At 40.1% G+C, this 27,694-nt stretch overlaps 1 protein-coding gene across 1 annotated transcript in view; it reads left to right on the forward strand.

Annotated features, from left to right (window-relative positions):
• The window catches only part of BRD10 (bromodomain containing 10), a 62,586-nt gene extending 36,645 nt beyond the window's left edge, over positions 1–25,941 (forward strand). The window contains exons 4-8 of the mRNA XM_070938606.1: positions 7,142–7,218; positions 9,123–9,212; positions 20,505–20,620; positions 20,740–20,918; positions 21,525–25,941. Of these exons, the coding sequence (XP_070794707.1) occupies positions 7,142–7,218; positions 9,123–9,212; positions 20,505–20,620; positions 20,740–20,918; positions 21,525–25,132 (4,070 nt within the window). The 3' untranslated portion in view covers positions 25,133–25,941. The remainder of the gene's footprint in view (positions 1–7,141; positions 7,219–9,122; positions 9,213–20,504; positions 20,621–20,739; positions 20,919–21,524) is intronic.
• The last annotated feature ends 1,753 nt before the right edge of the window (positions 25,942–27,694 follow it).

Genomic DNA, 27,694 nt, shown 5'->3' on the forward strand with positions numbered 1-27,694 from the left:
GCACTAAAAATTGTTCTGAGTTTGACTTTCTTTCCAACCTAGACTGTATAGGTAGCATCCCTCCACACACAGAGGAGAGAGGAATGCCTCCAAAGGGCTGTAGGAATGGAGTTCAGACTCCGAAGACCTGAACTTTGTTCCTGCAATTATTCAGAGGAGTTCCCTTCTGCGCACAGAGGGGAACTGAATTCAGCAGGCAGCCTCTTTCGCGCCATCTGCTTAGAAGATTATTTAATGACTGCAAGCAGGAATGCAGGAGTGCAGTTGTTGAATGAAGCAGTCACATGGGCATTTCACTTAATGTCAGTTTCTCTCAACAACTGAGATTCCAGTCCCAATTGTCATAAATTGAAGACTAATTATATTAAGCTTGCAGATTATTTGTATTTTACAAAAGTAGTGTCATCAGCACTTACATAGGCTATTAATGTTTCTTCCCCAGTGTTGAATTAATCTTCCAATCCAGCTTCCCTCAATATATATACTACATATAGGTTGAAAAAATAAGGAAAGAGTATGCAACCTTCTCTCACTCCTTTGTCAATCGGGGGCCAGGTTTTTTTGCTATATTCCATCAAAACTGTGGTTTCCTGACCTGTGTATAGGTTTTGCATGAGGAAAAGAACATATTCTAGGATTCCCATTTTTAAACAACATTCTATAGCTTGACATGATCAAAATAATCAAAGGTCTTTCTGTAATCAATAAAATATATAATTTTTTCCTATTCTTTGGCTGTCTTAATTTATCTAGAGCACATTAGCAATAATATCTTATATTCCAGCCTTTTATGAAATCAGGTTGCATATTTGGCCACCTCTTTTTCATACAGGATTCTAATTTGCATTGGATGACCCTAAGGCTTATTTTGCTAGCATGTGAAATTAAGGATACTTTATGATAGTTTGCAGAGTCTATTACTTTTTCTTTCTTTGCTATTAAAATATAGGTTGACCTTTTCCAATCTGTTGGCCACTGTGTATTCTCACAACATACTGTATTTGTTGGCCTACTTTGATTAGAATCCTTTCTGATTCTTCTTCTGTTGCTTGTCATATTTTTGAATATATTCTTTCTATTTCTGTAACCTTCTGATTTGGCAATGACCAGAGTATACTGTTCTCATTAGTGATCTTCTGATACTAGAGGTTTTTTAAAATTGGGAATGTCTTCCAAAGTATATTGGATATTGATAACTGTACTTTACAGAATCACAATATACTCCTTTCATATTGTTTGATCTTTGAATCAGTTACTATCAGTTGAATAAATTACTATCTTCCATTGGCATCCTTTAGCATTCCAATTCAAAGTTGGTACCTATTTCTCAATGCAGTGATGTTTTGAAAGACTTTGCTTGTTTTTCTATGTTTCCATTTTCAATGTCTTTACAGATGTCATAATACTGCTTTATGTCTTTTCTAATAGCTTTCTGAAATTCTTTGTCAAATTCGGTTCTGATATCTTTGTCTTTCTTGGCTTTAGCTTCTCTTCTCTTCTTGGCAATTTTCACTATGCATTCTGAGATTTGCTTTTTTCTTTTCTTTAATCTTATGCACTCTTTTTTACATAAATCTTGAACAGTTTATTTTAGTTCATTCCAAACTACTTCTGGTTTCCTCTCCATAAGTTCACAATTTCAGAATGATTCTGGATATTATCTTTGAAAATATTGTGTACATGATCAAGATTTTATCATTGTTTATGGAGATTCTCAGTCATCCAGGTTATGGTTGTCCCAAAGGTGCTTTTTCAAGAGGCAACTGGACTTTCTTGTTTTTCTTTGAAGAAGTTTCATTTCTCATCCAAGAAACTTCTTTAGCTCTGACTGGATGTTGGGGAATGGAAGAATTACACCATCCTTTCAGCAGTTCCAAGAAGGCTCCACACCCATTTGCACGAAGGTGACCCTGAGGACACCGATAAACCTCCAAGTTGCCTCAATGACTTTCTAAAAGAATGCAAATGACCAGCTATCTCCAAGGAATATAAATGCTTCCATTCCCCACCATTCAGTCAGAATTTAAGAAGCTTATTGATTGAGAAGTGAAACATCTTCAAAGAAAAACAAAGTCCAGTTGCCTCTTGAAAAGGCACCTTTGCGATGGAAAGTAGTTGGATTTTTTTCTTACAATTTAATTTAATCTGGAAGATGTTCATGAGCAGTTAGTGAAGTATTCCATAGTCAGACCTTGGCCATATCTTTATTTTTATAAAGGAGCTCTTCCACCTCCTTGTACCAATAATATAGTCAATTTGATTTCTATGTACTCTCTCTGGTGTACATAGAAATTTCATTTTGGTTATTTGAAGGCTGTGTTGGCAATTAATAAATCACTGGATTGGCAGAAATTAATGTTGTTCTCCTGCTTTATTTTGGTTTCCTGGGCCATACAGTCAGCTATATTTTCCTCCTTAATTATTTCCAAGATTGGCACTCTAATCTCCAAACACAGGTAATATATCTTGCTTACAGTTCTGTCAGTTTCGAATTGAATCTGATCATAAAACTCATCAATTTCTTGTTCTTCTGTATCGGTGGTTGGAGCATAAACTTGGATAATCATATTAAATGGATATTTACAATGTTTAATTGGTATATTAAAAAAATTAATCCCGCCGTTTATTATTTTTATGAATAGCTCAAGGTGGCGAACATGTGAAATACTCTTTTTTTCCTTCTATTTTCTCATATCAACAATCCTGTGAGAAGGGTTGGGCTGAGAGAATGACTGACCCAAAATCACCCAACTTGCTTTCATCCCTAGGCAGACTGAAATCATAATTTCCTAGTTTCTAGCCTGGTACCTTAACCACTAGATCATTGGGTCATTAATTGCATTGTAGTCAAGTATTGTTCTTACTGTACCCTTCCTAAGAATGAAAGCAAAATAATTCCGATTTCTTTTTGAGTCTTGATGTGCTGTTCCGCTCACTCACACATACACGTAACTGTGGTTTAGTGGGCTTGTTAATATTCCCCAACAATTCCCTTCACCAAAAACTGTCCCAATTAAGTCCAGCCACAAGCAGACCAGGGTTAGCCCACAGAGCAAGGGCCCAATAGTCCACAAAGCACTTGAAAGTTGATCAAACAAAATAACTCCACCAGACAAACTGAAATCCACCAGGCAAAACTTAAATCCACACATAAGAGATCTCACAAGGCAAGAAAAGTCCATGGTCTCCAAGGCACAATTCAATTCCAAACCATTCCAGAGTGAAGCAGGACTCATGACAACCAGACACACAGCTAGAGAACAAACACATTGTTCCCAGCAATGCCTTCATCCATCTGTTGTGGTAAATAGCCAGCTTCTGGTGCAGCCCATCAAGACAGGTGGGGCTTTCTCCTCTCAAATAGTCTGGCTGACCTTCTCTGCTCCTGCCTTTTCTCTGTCCTGGATCAGATACAGAAGGCAGTTCCTCCTCCTCTTCGCTGGCTGTCTGCCACTGCAAGCTTTCCCGAGCTGGAGTCTCAGCCAAATCCCTTCAGGACAGCTGTCCACCATCAATCCACCCAGTTCCTGATATGCCAGGAATTGGTTCATCCTCCCCTGAGTGGACATCCTATGAGATATCTGGGAGACATCACAGTGTGATCTTTTGACTGAAAATATCTGACAGCCTTACCAGTAAACCAGATAGGAAGCATCACCTGAGAAACTAAGGAGGGTCCCTTCTGGGCCTCTTGCCCTATCAACTAGCCAGCTCCCTCTTATCTGTGTTCCCTAGGCAGAAATTCTTTGCCCCTTCTCCCAGGGTCTTTCCCACATGCCTACAGAGTACAATTCCAATTCATTCTATTTACTAATACCTAAGATAGCAATGTGTAGCTGTTTCATTTCATATTTCTCTGTTCTGAGTTTGTTCATGCTTCTTACATTCCATATTTCCTTTGTAATTCTGTCTTTGCAGCTTTGGATTTTCTTTTCATGGCAATATCAGCAACTAGACTTCCTGAAGGCTTTAATGTAGCTACATTATAAACACCATTAACCTGCTGAAAGATCCTCAACTCTTCCTCAGTATTATGTTGAATGCCATTTGACTTAAGGGGTTCATCATTTGCCAATGTATCGTCAATTACTTTATATTATTTATATACTCCCAATGTTCTTCACTCATCCACCACCATGCTGAGGTAGCACAGAGCAAACATTCCAGAGGAAAGAACCAACATTATTACTAGCTGCTCAGAGTCAACTCAAATTGTGAAATGAGTGGCATATAACAGAATAACAGAGTTGGAAGGGACTTTAGAGGTCTTCTAGTCCAACCCCTTACTCAGGCAGGAAGCCCTGTACCATTTCAGACAAATGGCTGTCCAATCTCTTCTTAAAAACTTCCAGTGTTGGAGCACCCACAACTTCTGGAGGCAAGTCATTCTGCTGATTAATTGTTCTAACTATCAGGAAATAATAAATTAAATTAAATAAATATATAAATAACTTATGGGTCTCTCTGGTCCCTCTTTCCGAGAACTGCCTTTAAAAGCAAAACAATTTCTTCAATATTTGAAGATCATTCTTTTTAAAACTTACCCATTACTATCATAAAAATGTTCTAGTCTTTTTGTAGCAATGTAAACATCAATGCATTGCTTCTATTCATCATTCAAATAATGTATTAGGTGCTCAGAGTCCATGTTTCTGAGCCATTGATATATTAAGTAAACTTAGCTCAAATGACTAAAATTAAGCAAAATTCAACTATTTTGAGTCCTGCTTTGCATGAGCTTTATTTCCAGTTTCATAATGACAGAAATTCTCTTAAAATTTTTGAGTTCCCTATCTGGCCCCTAAATATTGATATTGAGATATTTTTTCTGACAGATACGATATCCTGGTTGGTTTTGCTTAAAATGTTCAATGTGGAAGAAAAAAATTAAAGAACTGTATTAAGTTTTGATTATCCATGTTCTCAAAACATTCACATAGAAAAATTTATTTTAAAACAATATCGTTAATCGAACATTAGTGAGGTTGACCTTCAGTAAATTCAAGATCTGAGGGTAGCTAATTCATTCTATTCTATCAATCAAATAGATCATAAAAGGAATATATTCATTGCAATTTGAACTCCTGTAATGTATATTATGTAAGAATATTATATTGTATCATTTCTACATGACATATGACACCTAATAGGAAAAAATATAAATGCTTTTTTTGGTCATTCATTTGCTTATAAGAATTTACTCTCTCATCTTTGAAGATATAGGTTTATAGGATATCAGATATATGAAATAGGTAATAGAGGAGGAACTATAAAATATTCCAGCCAAACTGGCTGTTTATTACCAAAATCAAACAGTAAGAAGACCTTGCAATAAAATGTTAACAATGTGAAATGTTTTTAGTTAGTGGTATTCCAGTGTTTCTTGATGTATACTCTGGGAACAGCAGTATTTCATAAAAAAAGTTAGAAGTGTGCACTGAATGTTCATAAAAATACTTCATCTTTTACACATGATCCCACACTGCTGCAAATTGCTATGGGGGGATTTTGATTTATCACTTTGATCAGCACTGGGGTGCCTCAAGCAAGGAAATTGCCATGTCCATTTCAATTCATAAAGCAAATGGAACTGTTTCCTCCACTCAAGCAAAATTCCCTTTTCTGATCACAAAGCCGTTGGAAGTACAGGCACAGAAGACAGAAATCTGTCTCTCCAAGCCAGATTGCACCAAGCATGTTTCCAGTCACGGTTTCAGTAGTCAAACAGTTTTTAAAAATTATAGATCTCTGTCAGTATACCATAATCTTGAAAAGTTTAAAAATATCGACCTACTCTGTCCCCAATCCTGCATTGTGTTTGATTTTCTCCGTTGTCTAACAATCAGCATTCCTTGAGTACTAAGTGCACTGAGGTTCTGCAAACATGGGATTTTTCCATGCTTGCTGATAATTTTCTGGTCTGCATCAATTTGACTGCATGATCTTTAGTATAGACGCAGCTGTATTCACTATTTACTTAAATATAAAGAATGGGTAGAAAATGTATTCAACTAGAATAGCAACTAAATAGATCAAGAAGGGGCAGCCTGAGGTCCCCCAGATGCAATCCTAATGACAAGGAATTTTGAAAGTTGTAGGGTAAAGTATCTGGAAGACAAGAAGATACTTTGCTTTTCTATCTCTTTTCAGAAATAAAATTACCACCCACTTAACCTCCCACATCAAGTCTAGCCTATAATACTCAACAACTATCCAATCTGAATCCAAATACAATAGTCTGCAAAATATAGGTGATCCTCGATTTACAATAGTTTATTTAGTGACCGTTTGAAGTTACAACGGCACTGAAAAAAGTGAGTTATAACCGTTTTTTGCACTTATAATGCTGCACTTTTGCAGCATTCCCCTGGTTACATCATCAAAATTCAGACACTTGTCAACTGACTCTTATTTATGATGGTTGCAGTGTCCCAGGGTCATGTGATTACCTTTTGTGACCTCCTGACAAGCAAAGGCAGTGGGGAAGCCAGTTCACTTAACAATCATATTCCTAACTGAAGAACTGCGGTGATTCACAACTGTGGCAAGAAAGGTCATAAAATGGGGCAAAACTCACTTAACTGTCTCACTTAGCAACAGAAATTTAGGGCTCAGTTATCAGAAGTCGAGGACTACCTGTATTTATGGATCAGCTTGTGATCTTAAATGTCAATGTCAGTTACTATTTTTAAGGGTAATTAGGATTTTCTGCTCCTATCTACTTTGAATATTCCGGATGCAGGAGATGTTGATTTCTTTAAAATTTTAGGCTTGAATTCTGTCAGATAAGATATGAATTGTGTATGTAAGTACAGAAGAAGAAGAGAAAGGACATATATATGAGAGAAGTCGAGAATATTGGTTTTTAAAAAATTAATTTTTAAGGGATCCTTCAATATAAATCCAACATTACTAAAATATTATTAGTCTGAGAAGAATAAAAGAATGATTTTTTAAAATTTAAATCTTGAATTTGAATGAAAGTCTTATACAAAGCCTTACAATAGTAGTTGTCTGCAGAGTTACTATGACTGAAACATTCTTGATTCCTACAAACTGTTGCGAATTAATTTTCAAATCCATATTTTTACACATATGAATTTATATAGTTACGTTGCAAATCTTTTTTCCCCCTTTAAAGGAAAGAAATCCATATCTAAAAAAGCAGTTACAAAGAAAAGGAAATCTATTACAAAGCCTATTGTCCCAGAATTCCAGGTAATACCTTTTGGGTTTTATTTGGTTCAATAAATGATTTGAAAGCTTGTAACTTCTACAGTGACTGGTTAATATCTCCCTCACTCCAAATAATACTTAGGTTAACATTACCAAAATAATAATAAACAAAAGAATTTGTCCTGAAATAATCATATAATATTTTATCTAGATTATAGAGATTTTTCGGAATTGCATTGGTCAGTGACAAGTGCATGTAACAATAATCTGAGAATTGGTGTCAGAGGAAGATTATATGGAAGAGAATATTTGTAGCTCAGGGTTGAGCTGTGGAAATCTTGATGTTGTCCAAGCTTGGTTTTTTACTTGTAAATGTTTCACTACCAAACTAGATACAGTGCTACAAAGGAATGGGATTTGTTCTCATTTTATATGCTAGTGGTACATCCATGAACACCAACTACCAGTCAGAGCACATGATGAAAACACTTAACTCCTTAAAACTCTTTAACCATAACTTCAACTGGGGAACTGTGAACATCCTAGACCACGCCAAGTCCAAAACTGCTAGAGAATTTCTGGAATCCTGGCACTGAGACAAATCAACCATCAACAGGCATTTAGAGATAAACAACATCTAAATAGCATTCAACAAGACAATCAAAAAGCCAAAAAGGAATCACTAAGACCAAAACACTTCCTCACCAGCAATCAACAGGCAGATGAGCAGAGATTAACACATCTAACACTAGATCAAAAATCAAAAAGTAAATAATATCCTAATCAAGAAACTATCAACTCAGACAAGCAACCTAAACAGTAAACAACAACTCAATCAAGAAATCACCAAGACCACTCCCACCAACACTGTTAGGGCAAGCCACTAATACGGTATATAAAGAGAGCAAACCCCACATTTTCTAGCACTGATGATGTTGTCTATTTGGGTAGTGAAACATCTACAAGAAAACAACCAAGCTCAGAGAGCACCAAGAACCCCACAGTGTATTATGTATTAAATATTTATTATATATATATATTGATGGAATGGTCATTTTCCAACTATGAATCCTTATATACTGCTCAAAAAAATAAAGGGAACACAAGCAGAAGACATCCGAGATCTGAATGAATGAAATAGCCTTATTAAATACTTTGTTCTTTACATACAGTAGTTTATACACTGCTCAAACAACTAAAGGGAACACAAAATTATGTATGTAATGAACAAAGTATTTAATAAGGCTATTTCATTCATTCAGATCTCGGATGTTTTCTGCTTGTGTTCCCTTTATTTTTTTGAGCAGTGTATAATAATTTGGGGGCCATAAGCCAGGTAGTGACGCAACTGAGATATTCTGGCCTGGCTTTAAAAATAGCTGGTCAGAGTCTGTGGTAGTAGGCTAAATAAATTTAAATAAATAAATAAACCTCCCCCTTGTGTGTATGTGATATAATAGGAATGGAAGGATTCTGCCATTCCCACATACGTTTCCTCTAGAAGAGGGATCAGAATTGGACTATTTGAAAATATTTTATAGTTACAGTAGAGTTGGAAGGCCTCTGAGATGCAGAACAGCAACCACTCATATTCTTAAAATCCCTCCAAACCTGAAAAATTACATCAATATTTTTTTTTTTCATTTTACTGCTGGCTTTCAACATCATTAGGGACAATATGTAGCACAAAGTCTGCCCACCCCTTTTTAGGGAACCCAAATGGCATCAAAACTTAACAAAAGTGCAGCTATACTTCAGGGGAAGAACTCATATGAGCAGATCAATGATAGCAGAGAATGCTCAGTGGAATCCAAATCTAACTGGTTCTATTTGCAACATATATTCAATTATTTTGTAAATAACTGAGTGCAGTAATACTTATTTTCTAATAAATTGTGCTGCATGTCTGTGATTTTTAATAGTTTAACTTTTTTCTCTTTTTCCAGCTTATTTGCACTAATCTTGATGAACTCAGGGAATTAATTAGAAAAACTGAGAATGAACTCAAAGATATTGAGCATATTAAAAAGAAATCGGTATGTGTTTTATTTTTTTTCTTAATGCATCATATTAAAGCTATTTGTTAAAATCATTTCTTTTAGATAGCTAATCAATGGTTTCTCAATTCTGATCTGGTTGTTCAACTGTTACTGAACAAAGATTCCTAGTATCTTCCACCATTGAACATATTGACTGGGACAGTGCAACTTCTTGAAGGCAACTGACTCCCTAATCTCTATTTTTTTCAATCATGAAAAACTTTAAAAGTTTTTAACTAGGAGACATTTTGGTTTCCAGTTAATTTAAATGAAAGAAAATATTTGGATACTAGTATTTGAGCATTATCTCTAATTACAACTTATAATGTTACCTTTAGCCAAATAAAATAACTTAGATTTCTATATTGTCTTCCAATCTCCTAACAGATTTATCAAATACTGAAAGACTTCTGAATAGGAAACATAATTGTATCACTTTAGTACATCATGAAACTAGCAGGAAATTACAGATAGTGCTTAACTTACAATGATTCATTTAATGACCATTCAAAGTTGCAATGGCACTGAAAAAAGTGACTTATGACTTTTTATCACACTTATGACTGTTGCAGCATCCCCATGGGTCATATGATCAAAATGTGGATGCTTGGCAACTGACTGATATTTATGACGATTGCACTGTCCCAGAGTCATGTGATAACTTTTTGCCACCTTCTGACATACAATGTCAGTGGGGAAGCCAGATTAAGAACCATGTTACTTACTAACATAACAATTGTAGTGATTCACTTAACAACCGTGGCAAGAAAGGTTATAAAATGGGGCAAAATTCACTTAACAAAAGTTTCACTTAGCAAGTAGACAAGACTTCTGCTCAGCAATGTGTTAGGATGTGAGTTTTATTTTTTATTTTTTATTTTATTTCAAATTTATATACCGCACCTTCTCCCAAGCGACTCAGGGCAGTGTACAGCCAGATAAAAACATACAATACAAACATTAAGAACAATTAAAAGAATATATATTAATTTGGCCCCAGTTTAAAATGACAAACCAATTAAAAATTAAAAATTTAAAAATATGTTAAGCCAGCCCGGCTTGATGAAAAAAGAAAGTTTTAAGGGCATGGCAGAAGGCACCGAGGTCTTGGATTCTCCTTATCTCAGGGGACAGCTGGTTCCATAGGGTAGGTGCCCCCACAGAGAAGGCCCTCCCCCTGGGGGTCACCAGCCTACATTGTTTGGCTGATGGCACCCCGAGGAGGCCCTCTCTGTGGGAGCGCATGGGTCGATGGGAGGTTGTTGGTAGCAGCAGGCGGTCTCGAAGATAACTAGGTCCTATGCCATGGAGCACTTTAAAGGTGGTAACCAACACCTTGAAGCGCAGCCGGAAGACCACTGGGAGCCAGTGCAGCTCGCACAGGAGCGGTGTTATGTGGGAGCGCCATGCAGCTCCCGTAATTACCCGCGCAGCTGCATTCTGGACCAGTTGGAGCCTCCGGATGCTCTTCAAGGGGAGCCCCATGTAGAGAGCATTGCAGTAGTCCAGGCAAGAGGTGACGAGGGCATGAGTGACTGTGCACATGGAATCCCGATCAAGAAAGGGTCGCAACTGGCAAATCAGGCGAACCTGACAAAAGGTCCCCCTGGCTACAGCCATCAGATGTTCCTCCAAGGACAGTTGCGTATCCAGGAGGACTCCCAGATTGCGCACCCTCTCTGAGGGGGCCAAAGACTCGCCCCCAATAGTCAGCGATGGAGTCAGCTGACTATATCGGGATGCCGGGAACCACAGCCACTCAGTCTTGGAAGGGTTGAGCTTGAGCCTGTTCCTCCCCATCCAGATCCGCACAGCCTCCAGGCACTGAGACATCACTTCAAGGGCATCGTTGGGGTGGCCTGGGGTGGAGATGTACAGCTGGGTGTCATCAGCATGCTGGTGGTACTTCACCCCAAAGCCACAGATGATCTCACCCAGCGGCTTCACATAAATGTTGAACAAAAGGGGCGAGAGGACCGAGCCCTGAGGCACTCCACAGATGAGAGGCCTCGAGGTCGACCTCTGCCCCCCTGCCAACACAAACTGCGACTGGTCAGAGAGAAAGGAGGAGAACCACCGTAACACGGTGCCCCCCATCCCCAACTCTTCCAACCGGTGCAGCATGATACCATGGTCGATGGTATCAAAAGCCGCTGAGAGGTCTAACAGGGCTAGAACAGAGGAGCAACCCCTGTCCCGAGCCCTCCAGAGATCATCTACCAATGCGACCAATGCCGTTTCCGTGCTGTGCCCAGGCCTGAAACCCGACTGTAACGGATCTAGATAAGACGTTTCCTCCAGGAATTGTGGAAACTGTCGCGCGACCACACTCTCAACAACCTTCACCACGAAGCGAAGGTTGGAGACAGGACGGTAGTTGGCCAATACTGCCGGGTCCAGGGAGGGCTTCTTGAGAAGAGGCCTCACCACCGCCTCTTTCAAGGCTGTGGGGAAGTGACCCTCACTCAACGAAGCATTAATAATTCCCTAGAGCCAGCCTCGTGTAACCTCCCGGGAAGCCAGTACTAACCAGGAGGGACACGGATCCAGTAAACATGTGGCCACACTAAGTCTCCCCAAAATCCTGTCCACGTCATCAGGGGTCACAGAGTCAAACTCTTCCCAGATAACGTTCTCAAGACTATTCTTCGCCACCCTGCCTGAATCTACCCAGTCAGAGTCCAAATCCCCCTGGATCTGAGCGATTTTGTCATACAGATATTGTCCGAAATCCTCAGCCCTGCCTTCCAGAGGGTCCTCCCGCGCTCCTGGTTGAAGCAGGGAGCAGGTCACCCTGAACAGGGTGGCCAGACGATTCTTTGATGATGCAATAAGAGCGGAAAAGTAATTAAACTTTGCTGCTTTTATCGCCACTAAGTAGGTCTCAATATGCGACCTTACTAGTGTTCGGTCAGATTCAGCGAGACTGGCCCTCCAACCGCTCTCCAGGCATCTTTTCCGGCGCTTCCTCTCCCTCAGCTTCTCGGTAAACCAAGGAGCCACGAGGGATAGGCACCGGGTCAGAGGCCGCAGAGGCACAACTCGATCCAAGGCCCCACCAGCCGCCCGATCCCAGGCAGCCACCAGGTCCTCGGCCGAGTCATGTGCCAGATCTTCAGGAGGTGGCCCAAGCTCCATCTGGAACCTCTCAGGATCCATCAGGCGCCTGGGGCGGACCCATCTTATTGGCTCCGCCTCCCTGTGGTGGGGTGTAACAGTTTGAAGGTCCAGGTGAAGGAGCGAGTGGTCTGACCATGACAAGGGTTCCATGTCTATATCCCCTATAACAAGACCACTCAACCACTGGCCAGAGACAAAAATCAAGTCCAGAATGTGACCCCCCCTGTGGGTGGGGCCATGAACTAGCTGGGTCAAGTCCATGGCCGTCATGGAAGCCATGAACTCCCGAGCCATCTCTGACGTTTCACCAATGGATGGCAAGTTGAAATCACCCATGACCATAAGCCTGGGTGTATCAACTGCCACCATGGCTATCACATCGAGGAGCTCGGGCAGGGCCGTTGCCACGCGGCAGGGAACCAGGTACACAAGCAACAAGCCCATCTGAACCCCATGACCCCATCTCACAAAGAGGGATTCACATCCAGCAATCTGTGGCACAGTGGTCTCCCTCGGACCAAGACCTTCGTTAATAATAACCGCCACCCCCCCCGCCCCTCCCCTGGGCCCTCGGCTGATGGAATGCTCTGAAGCCTGGTGGGCACATCTCAACCAGGGGGACCCCTCCCTCCGGGCCCAACCAGGTCTCTGTAATACCCGCCAAACCCGCTCCCCCCTCCTGTATAAAATCGTGGATGAGGGGGGCCTTATTTACCATGGACCTGGTGTTGCACAGCATCAGCCGAAGGCCCAGATCCTGAGTATCTGAGCCACCTAGTATCCGAGAGGAGCCTTGGAGACCAGGGCGCGCAATAGCTCTCAAACAGCGAATGCGCTCCCCCGACACGTGATATGGTCTCCTGCTCCCGCCATATCTGCCCCTCCCATCCACCGTGCTAATGGTCCATCCCTCATTGGTATAGCCCTCCATCCCCTCCACAATCCCTAGTCCAGCACCCTCCAAACCATTGCCCCGTGCAGGGCTCGGCTCCGACCTTAGTGGATTCCCCCCCCATCCCTTTTCGTCGTTCTCTCAGTTCCCCTTAAAAGATTGTTAAAAAAACCCCTCCCTGAACCCTTTAAAATCTTATTAAAAAACTTCCCCAAGAAACCCCACAAGCTCTTCCTCGCGCCATGCCATCTCTCAGGATTCCAAAATCTGTCATCGAGATAGGCCCTCGATAAAGTGGAGGGCCATACCTGCGAGAGGAGGGAATCTCGCAGGGCAAGGAGTTCAGACACTGAATACAGCAAATCGTTAGGGGTGAGAAAAGTCCATGGTCGGGAGACCACCATGATGTTATAGTACAGGAGAAAGAGTTCCAGTCCATGGCACAGGCAACCGGGCTCCATTGCCCTCTCACAGCAATGGAGGGGGAGATATATGCCATCCGACCCCCGGAAGTTTCTTGGCCAACCGTCCTCTCACAAAGGCCGACCAATAAAACTTTGATGGACACCGGGAGTGAAGGCAGCCATACATCGACTCCCACCAGCGTCGAGTCCATAGATCCAGTTCCCCATATGGATTAGGAGAAGTCAGAAAGCCCAATCCTCCAGCTCATGAGCAGGATTTAGTTGGAAATTTAGTTCAGGAGAAATCTTGCAAAGGCAGGAGATTCAGAGATGGCTTGATAGAAATGGGGGAAAGTAGGAACAGCTCAGTAGGCCAGGATAGGTTGGGTAGTTATAACCATAATATGGCCAACAAGGTCTCAACTCGGTAGAAAAAGAGGAAGAGGAGGGGGGAAGTATAGGCAGCAAGTGCCAATAGCCATTTTCCAGCCCCCTCAATCTCTCACAGCTTCCAATTGATGAAACATAGCGCTCCCCAGTTTTGCCCCCTCCAGCTCACCATGGAGGTCTCCGGGTCTGCATGGGGGCGGCCCTGCCCCCAAGGGCCAAACACCCTCCAGCCACCAGGGAAATCCAATTTTACGGCTGCTGCCAAGAGTCCCACGCCATCTCAGTTGGTCTGCAGGCCTTTAGGAAGCCGCCCTGGCACCAGCCACCATCCTCGCCGACCGCCGTTGGAGACGCCATCGCCGCCACTGACACCGTCCCACTGGCCCTCCCACTGCCGCCCCCAGCCGCCCCTAGCGTCCACAGATCTTTCTCGAGGCATCCGGGGGTATGGGAAGACTCCGCAGGGGGCCTCAGCATTGCCATCATCGGATGTTGCTGCCGCCGCCCCGCCAACTTTTGGCCAAAAGTATTGCAACACTTCATTTTGCCCCAAAGATTTCTAGTTTGTCATGGAATAAGTTAAAGCAGACAGAGTCAGTGGCCTCCATTTTTATTTCATAGTCCAAGGAACAAAATAGCAAACAGCTTAGTGTATTCTTGTAAATAAATAAATGAAAAAGGCATGGCCATTTGGCCATGTCTATAGCAATTCAATTGTGAGCTGATCAGGAATATATTTACATATAGAGCCCATTTATCTGGCCCTAAACTACCCTGAACTTAGTGAGTTTTACTTTTCAATATAAATGTAAGATTTTGTCATTAAAATATTTGAACCAGATTCTTTAACCTAAATTTAGATTCCTATCATGTAGACTACTGTCCAATCTAGTCCTATAAATATATTCTGGGATGAGATATTTTTTAAAAATACTTTTTCTTCATTTGTAAAATCCAGCATGGTAAAGTGTTATAGTGCTAGATAAGGAGCAAGGGAAGCTCCAGCTCTAGTTTTCCCTGTAGCATGAAAATCATCTGGGAGATTTTGAGCAAAGCATTCCCTCTTAGCGGGTCAGCTCAGTGGCTCAGTGGTTAAGACCTTAGGCTTGTTAGCTATAAAGTCAGAAGCCCAGGTTCCAGACCTGAGCATCACACGATGGGGTGAGCTCCCGTTTTTGCTCCAGCTTCTGCCAACCTAGCAGTTCAAAAACATGCAAATGTGAGTAAACCCCTATAGTTGGCAATCTACAGGGACTCCTTTACCTTTATTTTTTACTTCCTCTTAACCCTAATCAGTATCAGGCTCTGCATACAAAGCAGATGCAAAAAGCCATAATGTATTGATAGCTTTGCTGTGAAAACTAGGCGAGTGCACTGCACAAACAAGCAAATTCTGCATATATCAATTTATATTTGCCAGTAGTAGACAAACATTTTATTATTGACCATTTATATTGAACAGTATCATAGTCAAGTAGAGAATAGGAGTCACATAATTAAATCACAATTATTTTAATTTATTATAAATGCAGAAATGTCAATACTCCATCTTGAGAATGTCAAAAGAATTTGGGTTTAAAAGAAGATAGTTTAATACTCACCCAACTTGAATTGAAAACTTGTTATATAGAGTAACAGGTTTGCTAAGTGTCATGAAATACTTGTGAAAAATAAATTACTTTTTTTTCTGGGCAATAGCAGCATGTCTGAGAATTTTAATAATATTTTGCTCGGGTTCATATTTATGGCAACAGTCATCTCCAAATTCTCAATATACAAATTGTTTAGGAATTCATCTGGCTATATGAATAGTGTATGAGATTACATTCATGTTGCATTTGCCAACGTATTTTGCCTACATTTTTTCAAATGCATATTTCTGTTTGTACCTTACCAAAATTTCTTTGTTCTAAAATGTTGATAACTGCAAATCAATAATTGGATATGGTAATAATTGGTCCTATAGTTCAGGGGTCCCCAAACCACGGTCCATGGACCGGCATCAGGCCATGGCATGACAGAAACTGGGCTGAGCAAACAAGAGAAGCCCCCATCCATAAGATGCAGGCAACACATTAAATCATGCCCCCCTCCGGTCCATGGAAAAAACCTTTCTCCATGGAACCGGTCCCTGGTGTCAAAAAGGTTGGGGGCTGCTGTTATAGTTAATGCACTGTTCCAGGATCATGTTGTACAGTAAATGTGTCCTTCCTACGCCTGGACAGCTATTAATGCAACCCCACAAGATCGTAAACATTTAACGTTATTATGTTAACATATTGTATAGTATAAATTTTGGGTAAGGGTTTGCTAACTTATGCTGCCTATTAAACTGTTGTTTCTAACTAAATCAGAATAAGAAGGAAATGCATTCTGGAAAGATAACTTGTAAAGTATAGCTATAAGGAATGTTAAGATTAAAGTTAGGCGCCTTATTTTTAAACTGGCAGTACAAGCCATAAATATTGAACATGGTTTTAAATGAGTCACTGCAGAAAACCTCAATCAAGGGAGAAATTCTGGCAAATTCTTGGTCACTTTGCTAGGAATATGCAAGTTAGGACTGAAAGTAGATGAGCAGCTGGAGGGAAATAAATAGGCCAATTCCAGGTTTATCTGATTTTTCCTCCCCATTTAAATATATATTACAAAAAACCATCTATATCCTGCATATTTAAAGCCTTTGTTAATTTGCACTTTATTGCTTCTTTTCCTTCAACTATCTTTGGAATATCAATAGCAAAGGAAACTGAGCAACTGATAGTTGCTGCTGTTACTGTAAGAAACTTTTAAAGCAGGGTCTGCAGACCAGTCCCAGTCCATGACCTGTTGGGAACTGGGCCACGCAAGCACACGAAGCTCCATTTGTGCAAGCGGCAGGCATGCGCATGAAACCATCCCCTCCCCCGCCTCTGTTGCTGGTCCGTGGAGCCGGAAAGATTGACAACCACTGTTTTAGAGGACAATCATTTTTTATCTGGACACATTCCTGTTTGCCCACACAAAGTGAGCTCCACAATCCGAGGAGGACTAAAGAGTGGCAAAAGACAAAAGAATCATCATGTCATTGTAATGCAAACTCCACCCCTTTTGTACATGTGTTGTGATATTATATGCAGGTAGAAAAAGAATAGAATAGGTTTTGAATTCAGATCTTAGGAGAAGAGAGAATAAAAATAGCCAGTTCAGCAATGGAGTCATTTAAGCATTTTTCCAGTTCCCTGGGAGCACTAAGCCTGATAGCATAACCGGGTCTTGAAGGCCTTCCAAAATATCAAAATGGATGAAGCTAATCTAATTTCAGGGGAAGAAGGTTCCATAAGGCAGGCACCACAGCAGAGAAGACACACCTTCTGGAACCCACCAAATGTAGATCCTTAGCTGATAGTGTCTGAGATGCCTTCTTTGGCAGATCTAATGGAGTGGGCTGATGTAACCAGGGAGAGGCAGTCCCTCAGATAGCCCAGTCTCATTCCATGAAAGGCTTTAAAGATCAAAACAAGCACTTTGAATTGGACTTGAAAGAAAACTGGCAAGCCATGCAGCTCACAGAGCATTTGTTATCCTAGAAGACCGCACTGCTGAATTCTGTACCAGCTAAATCTGCTAGGTATTCCTCAAAAGCAGCCCCATGGAAAGCTCACTGCAGTCATTTAATTTGGAGGTGACCAGGGCATGTGTGACTGTGAGCAGGGCCTGCTGATCCAGGAATAGGCCCAACTGGCGCACTAGATGAAGCTATGCAAAAGCCCTCTTAGCCAGTACTACCTGCTTGTTGACCAAGAATCATAATCTAGGAAGATCCCCAGGTTGTGCACTGTGTTTACCTGTGGCAATGCAGTCCTCTACAGCACCAGAGATGACACAATTGTAGAACCAATGGATCCCAAAATCCAAAGCCACTCAGTCTTGCCATCTGAAGCCTATTACTCCCCATCCAGATCTTCACAACCTTCAGACACCATAAGACTTTCATGGTGTTGCTTAATTCCCCAGTGGTGGACATATAAAATTGGGTATCATACACATACTGATGATACCATATCTCATGGTGACAGTTGAGCTTATCCAGTGGCCTCATGTTGAAGAGGAGAGGTGAACATATCAAACCCTGTAGCACCCCACATAGGAGGGGCCGAGGATGAGACTTCGCCCAAACATCACTGGAATTAACCATGAAGCAGGCAGACCAGCATAACGTTATGCTGCCCACCAGCAATGCTCTGAGCCAATCCAAAAGGATACTGTCACTGATATTATTGAAACCTCCTGAGAGGTCAAGCAGGGCAAGAATGGATTCACTACCCCCATCCTGCCCAAACCAGAGGTCAGACAAAAGCTAGACCAATGCTATTTCCATCCCATGTCTGGCTCTAGCTCCTGGCTGAAAGGGATTCAGATAATTTGCTTCAAGGTCATCTGAACCTGCTATGCAATCACCTTCTCTACCATCTTTCCTAAAAAGGGAAGTTAGATTGGATTAAAATTGTCCAATATAGTGGAATACAACAATGGTTTCTTGAGGGAGTGAATAAATGCCTCTTTAAAAGACAAAGGGACAATCCTCTCCTACAAAGAAGCAGGAGTGAAATGCTCCCAGTTCGGACCGGATCGCCCAATCTGGTAGAGATGGAGGCGGGTGGTTCGGAGAACCGGTAGCAAAAATCCCTCCCCCCCCCCATTGCTCAGCTGAGCTACGCAATCATGAAAGGCTTTTTTTTTATTTTTAAAAGCATTTTTTTCTACAACCTCTTCGGCCAAACAGGTTATAGAAAAAATGCTTTTAAAAGTAAAAACAAAGCCTCTGTCGATCAGGCAAGTCAGCTGGGATCGTCAGAGGCTTTAAAAGCATTTTTTAAACAACCTCTTCAGCCGAAGAGGTTGTAGAAAAATGGTTTTAAAAGTTAAAAAAAAAAAAAGTTGGCCACGCCCACTCAGTCATATTACCCACCATCACCAAGCCACGCCCACAGAACCAGTAGTAACAAAATTTACATTTCACTACTGCAAAGAAGAATTAATCATTGCCAGAACCCACTCACACAACATCCCCCAGATGCTTTAATGAACCAGAAAGGACATGATCTAAAGAGCAGGGGGCCAAGCTCATAGTCCTAAAGTCCTGGCCACTTCCTCAGATCCAATAGGTTCAAACCATTCCCAATTAATTGGACAAGATTCGGTCGTAGGCTTCTTCTCTGGGCTTGCAACATAATTAGTATCCAAATGGGAACGAATCCAAGCAACTTTATTCAAAAAATGCTTGCACAAATTCCTTTGCATGCCTCTGTAAGAGGTTGTCCATGGTCTCTTTATCCAACAGGGCCTATGTCACCTGAAACAGGACTGCAGGGCAGCAATTTGCAAATGCAAAAAGGGTAGGGAAGTACCAACGCTTCACCACCCTTACCTCTATTATTAATGGCAGTACTAACTTGTGTTCAGTTAAATTCCTTATTGAGCATTAGCACTGCACTAGATATCTCCCATTTCATCTCCCTTCCATAAACCATAGAGAGTAAAGGGATCTGTGAGAGGAGAGATTACGTAGGCATGATGCAATCCAAATCTTCAGCTGCCCCTTTATTTCAAGCGGAAACCAACACTTCTAATGGACTGTGCAGCAGACCAATAGAAATAATCATCAGCTCATTCTGAAATCATTCTGGGTCCATCAGTCATCAGGGGTAGACCAATCCAATAAGTCCAATCTCCCTGTAGTGAGTGGTGGCAGTAGAGAATCCCATAGAAATTGGGGTGTGATTTGACCATGTCAAAGGGGACACTAAAGACCCCCCCAATTTTAGATCACATTGTCACTGCTCTGACAGGAACACCAAATCCAGAATGTGACCATTCTCCCAGGTCCAGCTTGATGAACAAGATCTCACAACGGGACCTCTGAGGTATGCCCCCTGAAAACTATAAGAGATCCTCTGATAACAATCGCCACACCCCTGCTCCAGAATCTCAGCGATGCCACACTTGAAACTCAGCTGGGCAAATTTCAGAAAGGGCAAAACCCAGGCAGGTCTCACTAATGCTGTACATTCCAAGTTGACTCTTATCATCAAATCATGAATAATAAGGTCTTGTTATAGACCAATGTAGCATTCCGTACCAGCAGCTGGATTTATGATTTATGTTACTTAGGCATTTTTATTGAAATAGACATTCATTATGTTATATAGTTTTAATTCTAATCTGTATTCTGTGTAATTATTAATTGGTACATACAGTGTAAATAAAGTGACATCTTACAGTTAAAAGAGAAAAAGAAAAGATTAATCATGTTGTAGTAATTTTGTTCTATATTCTTTTTCTACTTTAATTTTTGGTGGAACACTAGACATCTTCTGCAGTAATTAATGAGAAACAGATTACTGCAAAATAGATGATCCATAGTGTTGTTCTTCCTGAAGTTGCACATTTTATCTTTATTGATTAAAATTTACTCTGTAATAAGCATTTTCATATTTACAGGGAAGATGGTATCATCGAAAGCAGGCTGTAAAGGAACTCCACTGTACTTTGATAAGACTGCTAAATGAGTTGTTACCATGGGAACCAAAATTAATGAAGGCATTTCATAGAAACAGGTAATTAACTGAATCTTTTTGGTAAATGTAAAATATAAGAATTCACCAATCTTTTACTTGTTTGTAAATATTAATATGAAAATAAAAAAAATCTTACTATCTACAATGTTCCATCAAAGGTCTCGCTTAAAAAAAGACTATGATGACTTCAGGCGGCAACCGGATCATGATAAATTTATTAGAGAACAGTGGACTAATGAGGACAGTGAAATAAATATTGTCAAAGAAATTTCCAGTACATTTACCAGTGAAACTTCAGAACACACAGAATTTTTTAAAAGAGACTATATGGATACGGGTAAGTGCTTTTGTTACCCTGTAATTCATTGGTGGAGTATTGGTGGAGACTTCAGCTGTCTTACCAAAATGAAATTTGATAATAAAATAATTATCTATTTTATATTAACCATTTATTTTGTTTTAGAGTATTGTGCAAATTCAGACAACATTAATTACAGCATAGCCTGCTGGTAATTTTGAAAAATCAACTTATGATGTTTTCCCAGGTCCCAATTGTAAAAAAAGTTCATTCATTCTTTCTTTCCTTTTGGGGAAGAGAGGGATGCTGATAGGTAACCCTGGCAAGATGTTTGTTCATACTTTTGACTGAAACAGTTTCAGATTTTTAAACAAATCCCCTCTTCCCCAGGATAAACAATGAGATATTATCTCTGTTGAGTTGATTAAATAATTTCAGGAAATGTTTGAATATTAAATTGAGTATAAAATAAATGAAGATTTACAGAACTAAAATAATTATGTTTTTGAGCACATCATAAATTGTACTACCAAAACTTCTTTTGTTGATTGGTACAACAGTGTTAGTGTGATCTGATCAATTAAGAATTATTGTTTGCTTTTCTAAAAATGCTTCCCTTCTTGGTTCTTCTTTTCCTCCTAGAAGACATGAACTCACCAGAAATGGACCTTTGTACAGGAAAATCCAGACTACTTAAAAAAGATTTGACTTGTAGAGAAATGCAGAAGATAGTGCCTAAATCTGTTAAACGCCAATCCAAGCAAAACTATTACCTAGATGACAGCACAAATGATTTTTTACCAAGGAAAAAGCTAAAATTAAGCACAAATGATGCTACCTTCCGTAGTATTGAAAATGATCTGTCAACTGAAAGCTGCTTGAATAAGCAGATAGAATCTTCAGCTTCAGAATCATTGGACATGACAGACTCTACGGCATATGTACCACATTTAATAAAAGGGACCAAACCTATCCAGGCCTTGCTTGCTAAGAATATTGGGAACAAAGTGGCCTTAACAAGTCAGTTGCCATCTACAGTAGGTAGAAGCACTTTTACTTCTGAAAAACTGATTATATCAACAGTCAGTTCTTCTCCAATTAAACCAGAATTGACCTGCCAGACCAGTTCAAAGAGTTCTTTGCAAGTGTTGTACAAAATGCCAACTGGCCATTGCATGCCAGTAGACTTGCACAATAATTCAGTGAAGATTCAGATGCAGCCTGTAGTTGATGGTAAGTCAGGAGAAAAAACCACAGGAGAGAAAATCATGCAGCAAGTCCTTATTTTGCCTAAAAATTTTCTTATCCAGCACAGAGAAAGTAAAAGTGGAGCAAAAGAAAACCAACCCTTACAGCAAAATACAATTGAACAACGCTGCATTTCTCTCCCACAATCAACAGATACCAACACTACTTTAGTCCCTCCTATTCCAGCTTCTTCAATAAATGCTGTTACTACACTTCTGCCTAACACAAATGTTAAAAAAAATATTATACAGTTGCCACAAGGGCCTGATTCAGTGAATAGAATTTCGCTGCTCCCCTCTGTCATTTCCACTAGTAACCCATTAGCATCAGTAGTGAAAATGAACCAAAGCGAGACTGTCAAAATTACCAAGACTGTTGTTTCAGCTGCCTCCTCCCCTGTTGCTTTACCTATTGTTTCTTCAGCAGTTCAGACTTTGACAACAGTATCACAGAGTGTGACCTCTTACACCAGTTCCTCCTCACAAAATACTGCTGATATTAGTGAAACAAAACAAGAGCTGAAAACAATCTGCATAAGAGATTCACAATCTATCCTTGTCAGGACACGTGGTGGGAACACAGGAATCGTAAAAGTGCAAACAAATTCAGAACCAATTTCTGCTAGTAACTTCTCTCCAAGTTCTGTTTTTACATATTCACCCCAGCTTCAAGCATTTTTAATGCCCAAATCCACACAGTTATCAACTTCTACTGTTCCAGCTGTGACAAAAGCGATACCTAGTTTCCCAACACTTGCTCAAATGTCTCCAGCAACTTCTTCTATCCCAACTATTTCCTCTTGTGCAAATCCAAAAAAGGGGAAAGACACCACAGTCACATTTGGGCAGTCTCATAATAGTGGTGTGGTGAATCAAGGAGTGTCAAAAACTCTACATGGATCCTCCTCTCCATTCTTATCTTCCATGTCGTCAAACATTGTAATGACAACTCCACCAAACAGTTCTGGTAATGCAGTGAGCTTATCTACAGAAAATGTTGGGCAGAGTTCCACCTGTTGTACTACCCAGGCTTCTTTTATTAATCAACAAGTCAATGTAAATAATGCAAAATATTCTGTTGCACAGCCTGAAGTCACTTCCATTACCAGCAGGGGTCTGGGTAGTGCCCAAGTTCAAAAACTTATGTTAGTCACAAATCCTTCGCTTCTTCCTGTGTGTGGAGCTACAGGAGTCAACTTAATTCCTACTCCAACATCCACTGGTGTTAGTGCGCAAAAACTGGTTTTCATTAATACTCCACTTGCCAGTATTCAATCAAATGCAAATGTAACAACAGAACCACTTAAACAGACTTTCCCTCCTTCCATTGGTAAGACATATGTTAAAAGCACAGAGAAACCTCAGCTCGTCCTTCTTCCATCTACTGTGGGATCATCATTAAAAGTAAATACGTCGCCAACTGTTTCTCAAGTAAAAGATGTAAAAATAGGTCTTAATATTGGTCAGGCCTTTATAAATAGCACAGGCAATGCTCAGAATGTTTCAACAGTTAACATGCAGTCTACAGCACCAAAAGATTTGGAAGATAAAAATAATCATAATGTAATTTTCCCATTATCAACCAGTAGTGGTTTAGTTCCTATATGTTCAAGTTTGCCATGTCAAAGCATTGCAGCAAAAGGAGTAAATACCATTACAGTAACCAGCAGCCCATGTTTAGATCCTACTTCTGTGACACTGAGTGGAACTACTACTGGAACACGGCCTACTATTTTGGCTGGTGGAATGGAACCCTCAGCAAAAATAATACCAGTTTTAACTACACGGTTGTCCTCCTCTAATGTTGGAAGTACTATGGCTATATCGACTGTGAAAACAGGGCACCTAGCTTCGTCTGTACTGATTTCTACTGCTCAACCAACAGTTTCTCATTCAAGTTTATCATCTGCTTTTCAGTTGCCAGTAACAGTTTCCTTGCCTGGACCAGTGAATGGTGTCCCTAAAATGTTGCATACAGTCCCTCAATTGCCAGCAATTCCACCTACTTCGCAATGTGTGTCCCATTCAAAAAGTCAGCAATCCACCCTAGCTCAGTTTCAGCCTGCGGGAATTTCAGCTGGAGTGCCAACAAATGGAAGTACTCCAAAACTTCAAAAAGCATCTCCAAATGCAAGTAAAGTGATTAATTTTTCTAATTTAGTTCCTCTGCCTTGCCCACCAGTGCCACTTAATGTAAAGCCAGTTCCAGCTTTCTCCTGTGCTCCTGGTACTGCTACAATTCAGACTGTTCCATCCTCACCATCAGTAGTTAATAATGTGGGCAGCCAATTAAATGAATCCCATATCCAGCAGAAAATAATAATTAACACTTGTACACCTTTGGCACCTGGAACTCAGATAATGATCAGTGGTACTCGTTTTGTTGTTCCATCTCAGGGCCTTGGAGCTGGCAGTCATGTTCTTCTCGTTTCTGCAAATCCAAAAATTGGACCTCTCTTAACTGTTAGTAATGGCCATGGATTTCAAGGTGTATCGTTTGCTGCTCCCACTCCCCAGAAGACTACACAAGTGATGGGTAATTCCTTAAACTGGCAGCCATCAAAACTGCCTTTAAAAAGCTCTACCAAAATTGTGAACTCTCTTGGGATTGCAAATCCTGTGCCTATTGTTCATGCTACTCCACAAATAATTGCCAATACTTCAAAGTCAGGCACTCCATCTTTTGCAACAACACTGTCTACATCTTTGGTAGTGGTCACCTCATCTTCTACTCAAACTAAAACAACTTTAGCTCCTACAACCCACACTAGTACCTCACAGCTACAAAACAGTAAGTCTGTATTGCACCTAGATACATCTATTAAAAAACTGATGGTCAGCCCTGAAGGAGCCATTTTGAATGCTATAAAGACTCCAACATCAGAAACTTCATCTCTGTCTTCATCCTTCTCTGCTGACCTTATTTCTACAACTAAGAATTCTGCTGTTGTCTTCCCCAGTTTTCTGAAGTCCAGCATAGGTGTCCCAGACACAGCTGCGTCTTGAATTTCACATAAATGAGCCGTTGAAATGTTGGGGCATTTGTATGTGTGTGTGCGTGTGTATGTGTATAAAATTAATTTATAATTGTTTTTTTAAAGTACACTGTTTGAAACATCTGACTTATGTCCATGAACCCAAGGCATGTAATGGCATGTTTTGAGCAGATGAAGCAATGAAGCAAAAAAATATTTTTGCGTATCATTGAGAATTCATGAGTGGAAGGGATCCAGGATGACAGTAGATAGCAGCTACACAGTTTGCTGTTAACAACAAAATGTTACCTGTTAACATGTTGAAACACCTGTCAACATCTCAAGGATTTGTGTGCACAAAGCCATCATTGGTTTTTTATTTTTAATTCATGTTAGATTGAGAATCATTTCGGTTTTCCTTTTTTCAAAAAATGGTGAGAAAGCACTTCTTGAAATATCTTTCAGAGCAAAACTTTTAAAGGCTTTTATTAAAGTGGGAGAAAAACTGTTCAGAGATATAGAAAGCAATGTTTGGTTCTTGGTTAGCACATTTACTGGGATCTGTTCTTTCTCATAATTTAAAAATTTTCAATTTTGTTTTCAAATGTTCCCATGTTCTATATTAATGTGTTGTAAAAATGCAATCTATGGTGTAAAATTGTACATAATCCCAATTCCTTAACAGTATGGACTAAACCATGTGTAAAAAGAACTACTCTTGTCTTATTTATGTTTTGTTTACATAATGTATAGTTTTTTAAGTATTTTAGTAATTTTGGATAAGTGTACTGTTTAGCAATAATGCAGAAGGATCTGTATGTAATAAACAAAGTTGCTGTATTTCTGCTTCATGATACTCTGTGGAGAAAGGATATTTTGTCAGTAAGATATCTATATACTTGCATTAAGAAATCAATGGAGGTTTCCAAATATTACATAATAAGCACACATATTTAGACATGATCCAATATAACATGGCATTTACCCTTAAGTAAATGGCTCACAATTATGATTCTTGTTTTTCAACTTTTACAGCTCTTCTATGTATCATTTATAGACCTCTTAAAGTGTTATAGTAGCCATAGAACATGAACATTTGTTCACAATTTCAAACGGGTTATTAAAAGATAAACATTTCTGTTTGTCTTGATTAAAATGACAAAGAAACCTAACTAGCTAATACACTATGATGTACAATAATGCAATCATTGTGAGGTAGACAATGAAGAGAGTTGACTTTGTTTGAAGAATTGCTGAATTGAAAATATTACTCAGTCATCTGTTCCTCACTATAAGTTCCACTCTATTCATACTTTCATTAGGATTTCACAAACAAGTACTTAAAGGGCAGTTTGCATCACAAATTTTTCCCTATCCCTCCCCCCTTTTGTGGATGTATGTTTAGTTGTAGTTCTCATAAGACAAGTATTAGCAATGCAGTAGCCACCACAACCAATAGCTCTTGCCACTTCAAACCACCTTCTGTTTTTTGTTTTCGATTATATCATTGTAAATTCAACACACTAAGTATTTATATCTGGAACAAATCAGAGAGAAACCAATGGTATATCTATGAGTTGTATCTTCTGAAAACAAGCTTCATGTTGGTGGTTTGCAGCTGTACCTCTTGATAGAATCGCTGGATCTGCTCATGGCTAAACACCTGTGGATGGTGGCCATAAAGCACTCTTAATCTGAAATTTACTTCCAGATTTCAAAATTAGGATTTCCTCTTGGATCAGAAATAGGAGCACTGTGATTAACACAGAACTATCATAGTACATAACTGTCAAACATTCCTCTCATTAAGATTATTTAATGCTGCCTTTAGGATTATATATTAATATATTCCCATAATGCCAACTAGAAATATATAAAAATCTTAAAAGTGTACTTTTTGGAAACAAGGATCTGAGATTTAGATTTTCCCACCAGAGAGGACTTGAAGTGAACCTTAGAATATAATATCTCAGATTCATATGCAATTTTATATATAGTAGACCTGGCTGATTCCATAAGGCAGGGGTGTCAAACTCAAGGCCCAGGGGCCGGATCAATGTGGCTCCCCCAAGCTCCATTTTCACTGGCAGAGGGCAGCAAGAGGCCGTCGCGGCTGAAAACAGAGCTTCTGAGCCCATTTCACTAGCAGAGTGCTCGGGCCACCACAGACGCCCCCCACACAAGTGATGTCAAGTTGGCCATGCCCACACTGGCCATGCTCACCCCGGCCCCCAAAGTCAAACACAACCCTGATGCAGCCCTCAATGAAATCGAGTTTGACACCCCTGCCATAAGATAGAAGAGTATATAGGTCTCAAACCTTCTCTCCAGAAGCCTTCTGAAAATTCACCCTGGTTTACCTCCTGATTTGGAATAGCATCTTGAGAGTTCCAGTTTTCCCCACCTGTTTCCTGAGGTACTTCAGTTACCATCTTCCTCATAATCCTGGTGTATGAAAGACATAGCCTCTTATGCTCCAGGCTGTCTTTCTGAAAATTAAATGGTAATGCCCCACTCCCAAAAAAGGAAATGATATTTATATTGCAATCCTTTGATCATATTACTAAAAAGACGAGATTATTCTTCTTTGGCA

Source organism: Pituophis catenifer, unplaced genomic scaffold, assembly GCF_029215685.1.
Source record: "Pituophis catenifer annectens isolate HBS135680 unplaced genomic scaffold, rPitCat1.0.hap2 SCAF_2, whole genome shotgun sequence".
Lineage (NCBI taxonomy): Eukaryota > Metazoa > Chordata > Lepidosauria > Squamata > Colubridae > Pituophis > Pituophis catenifer.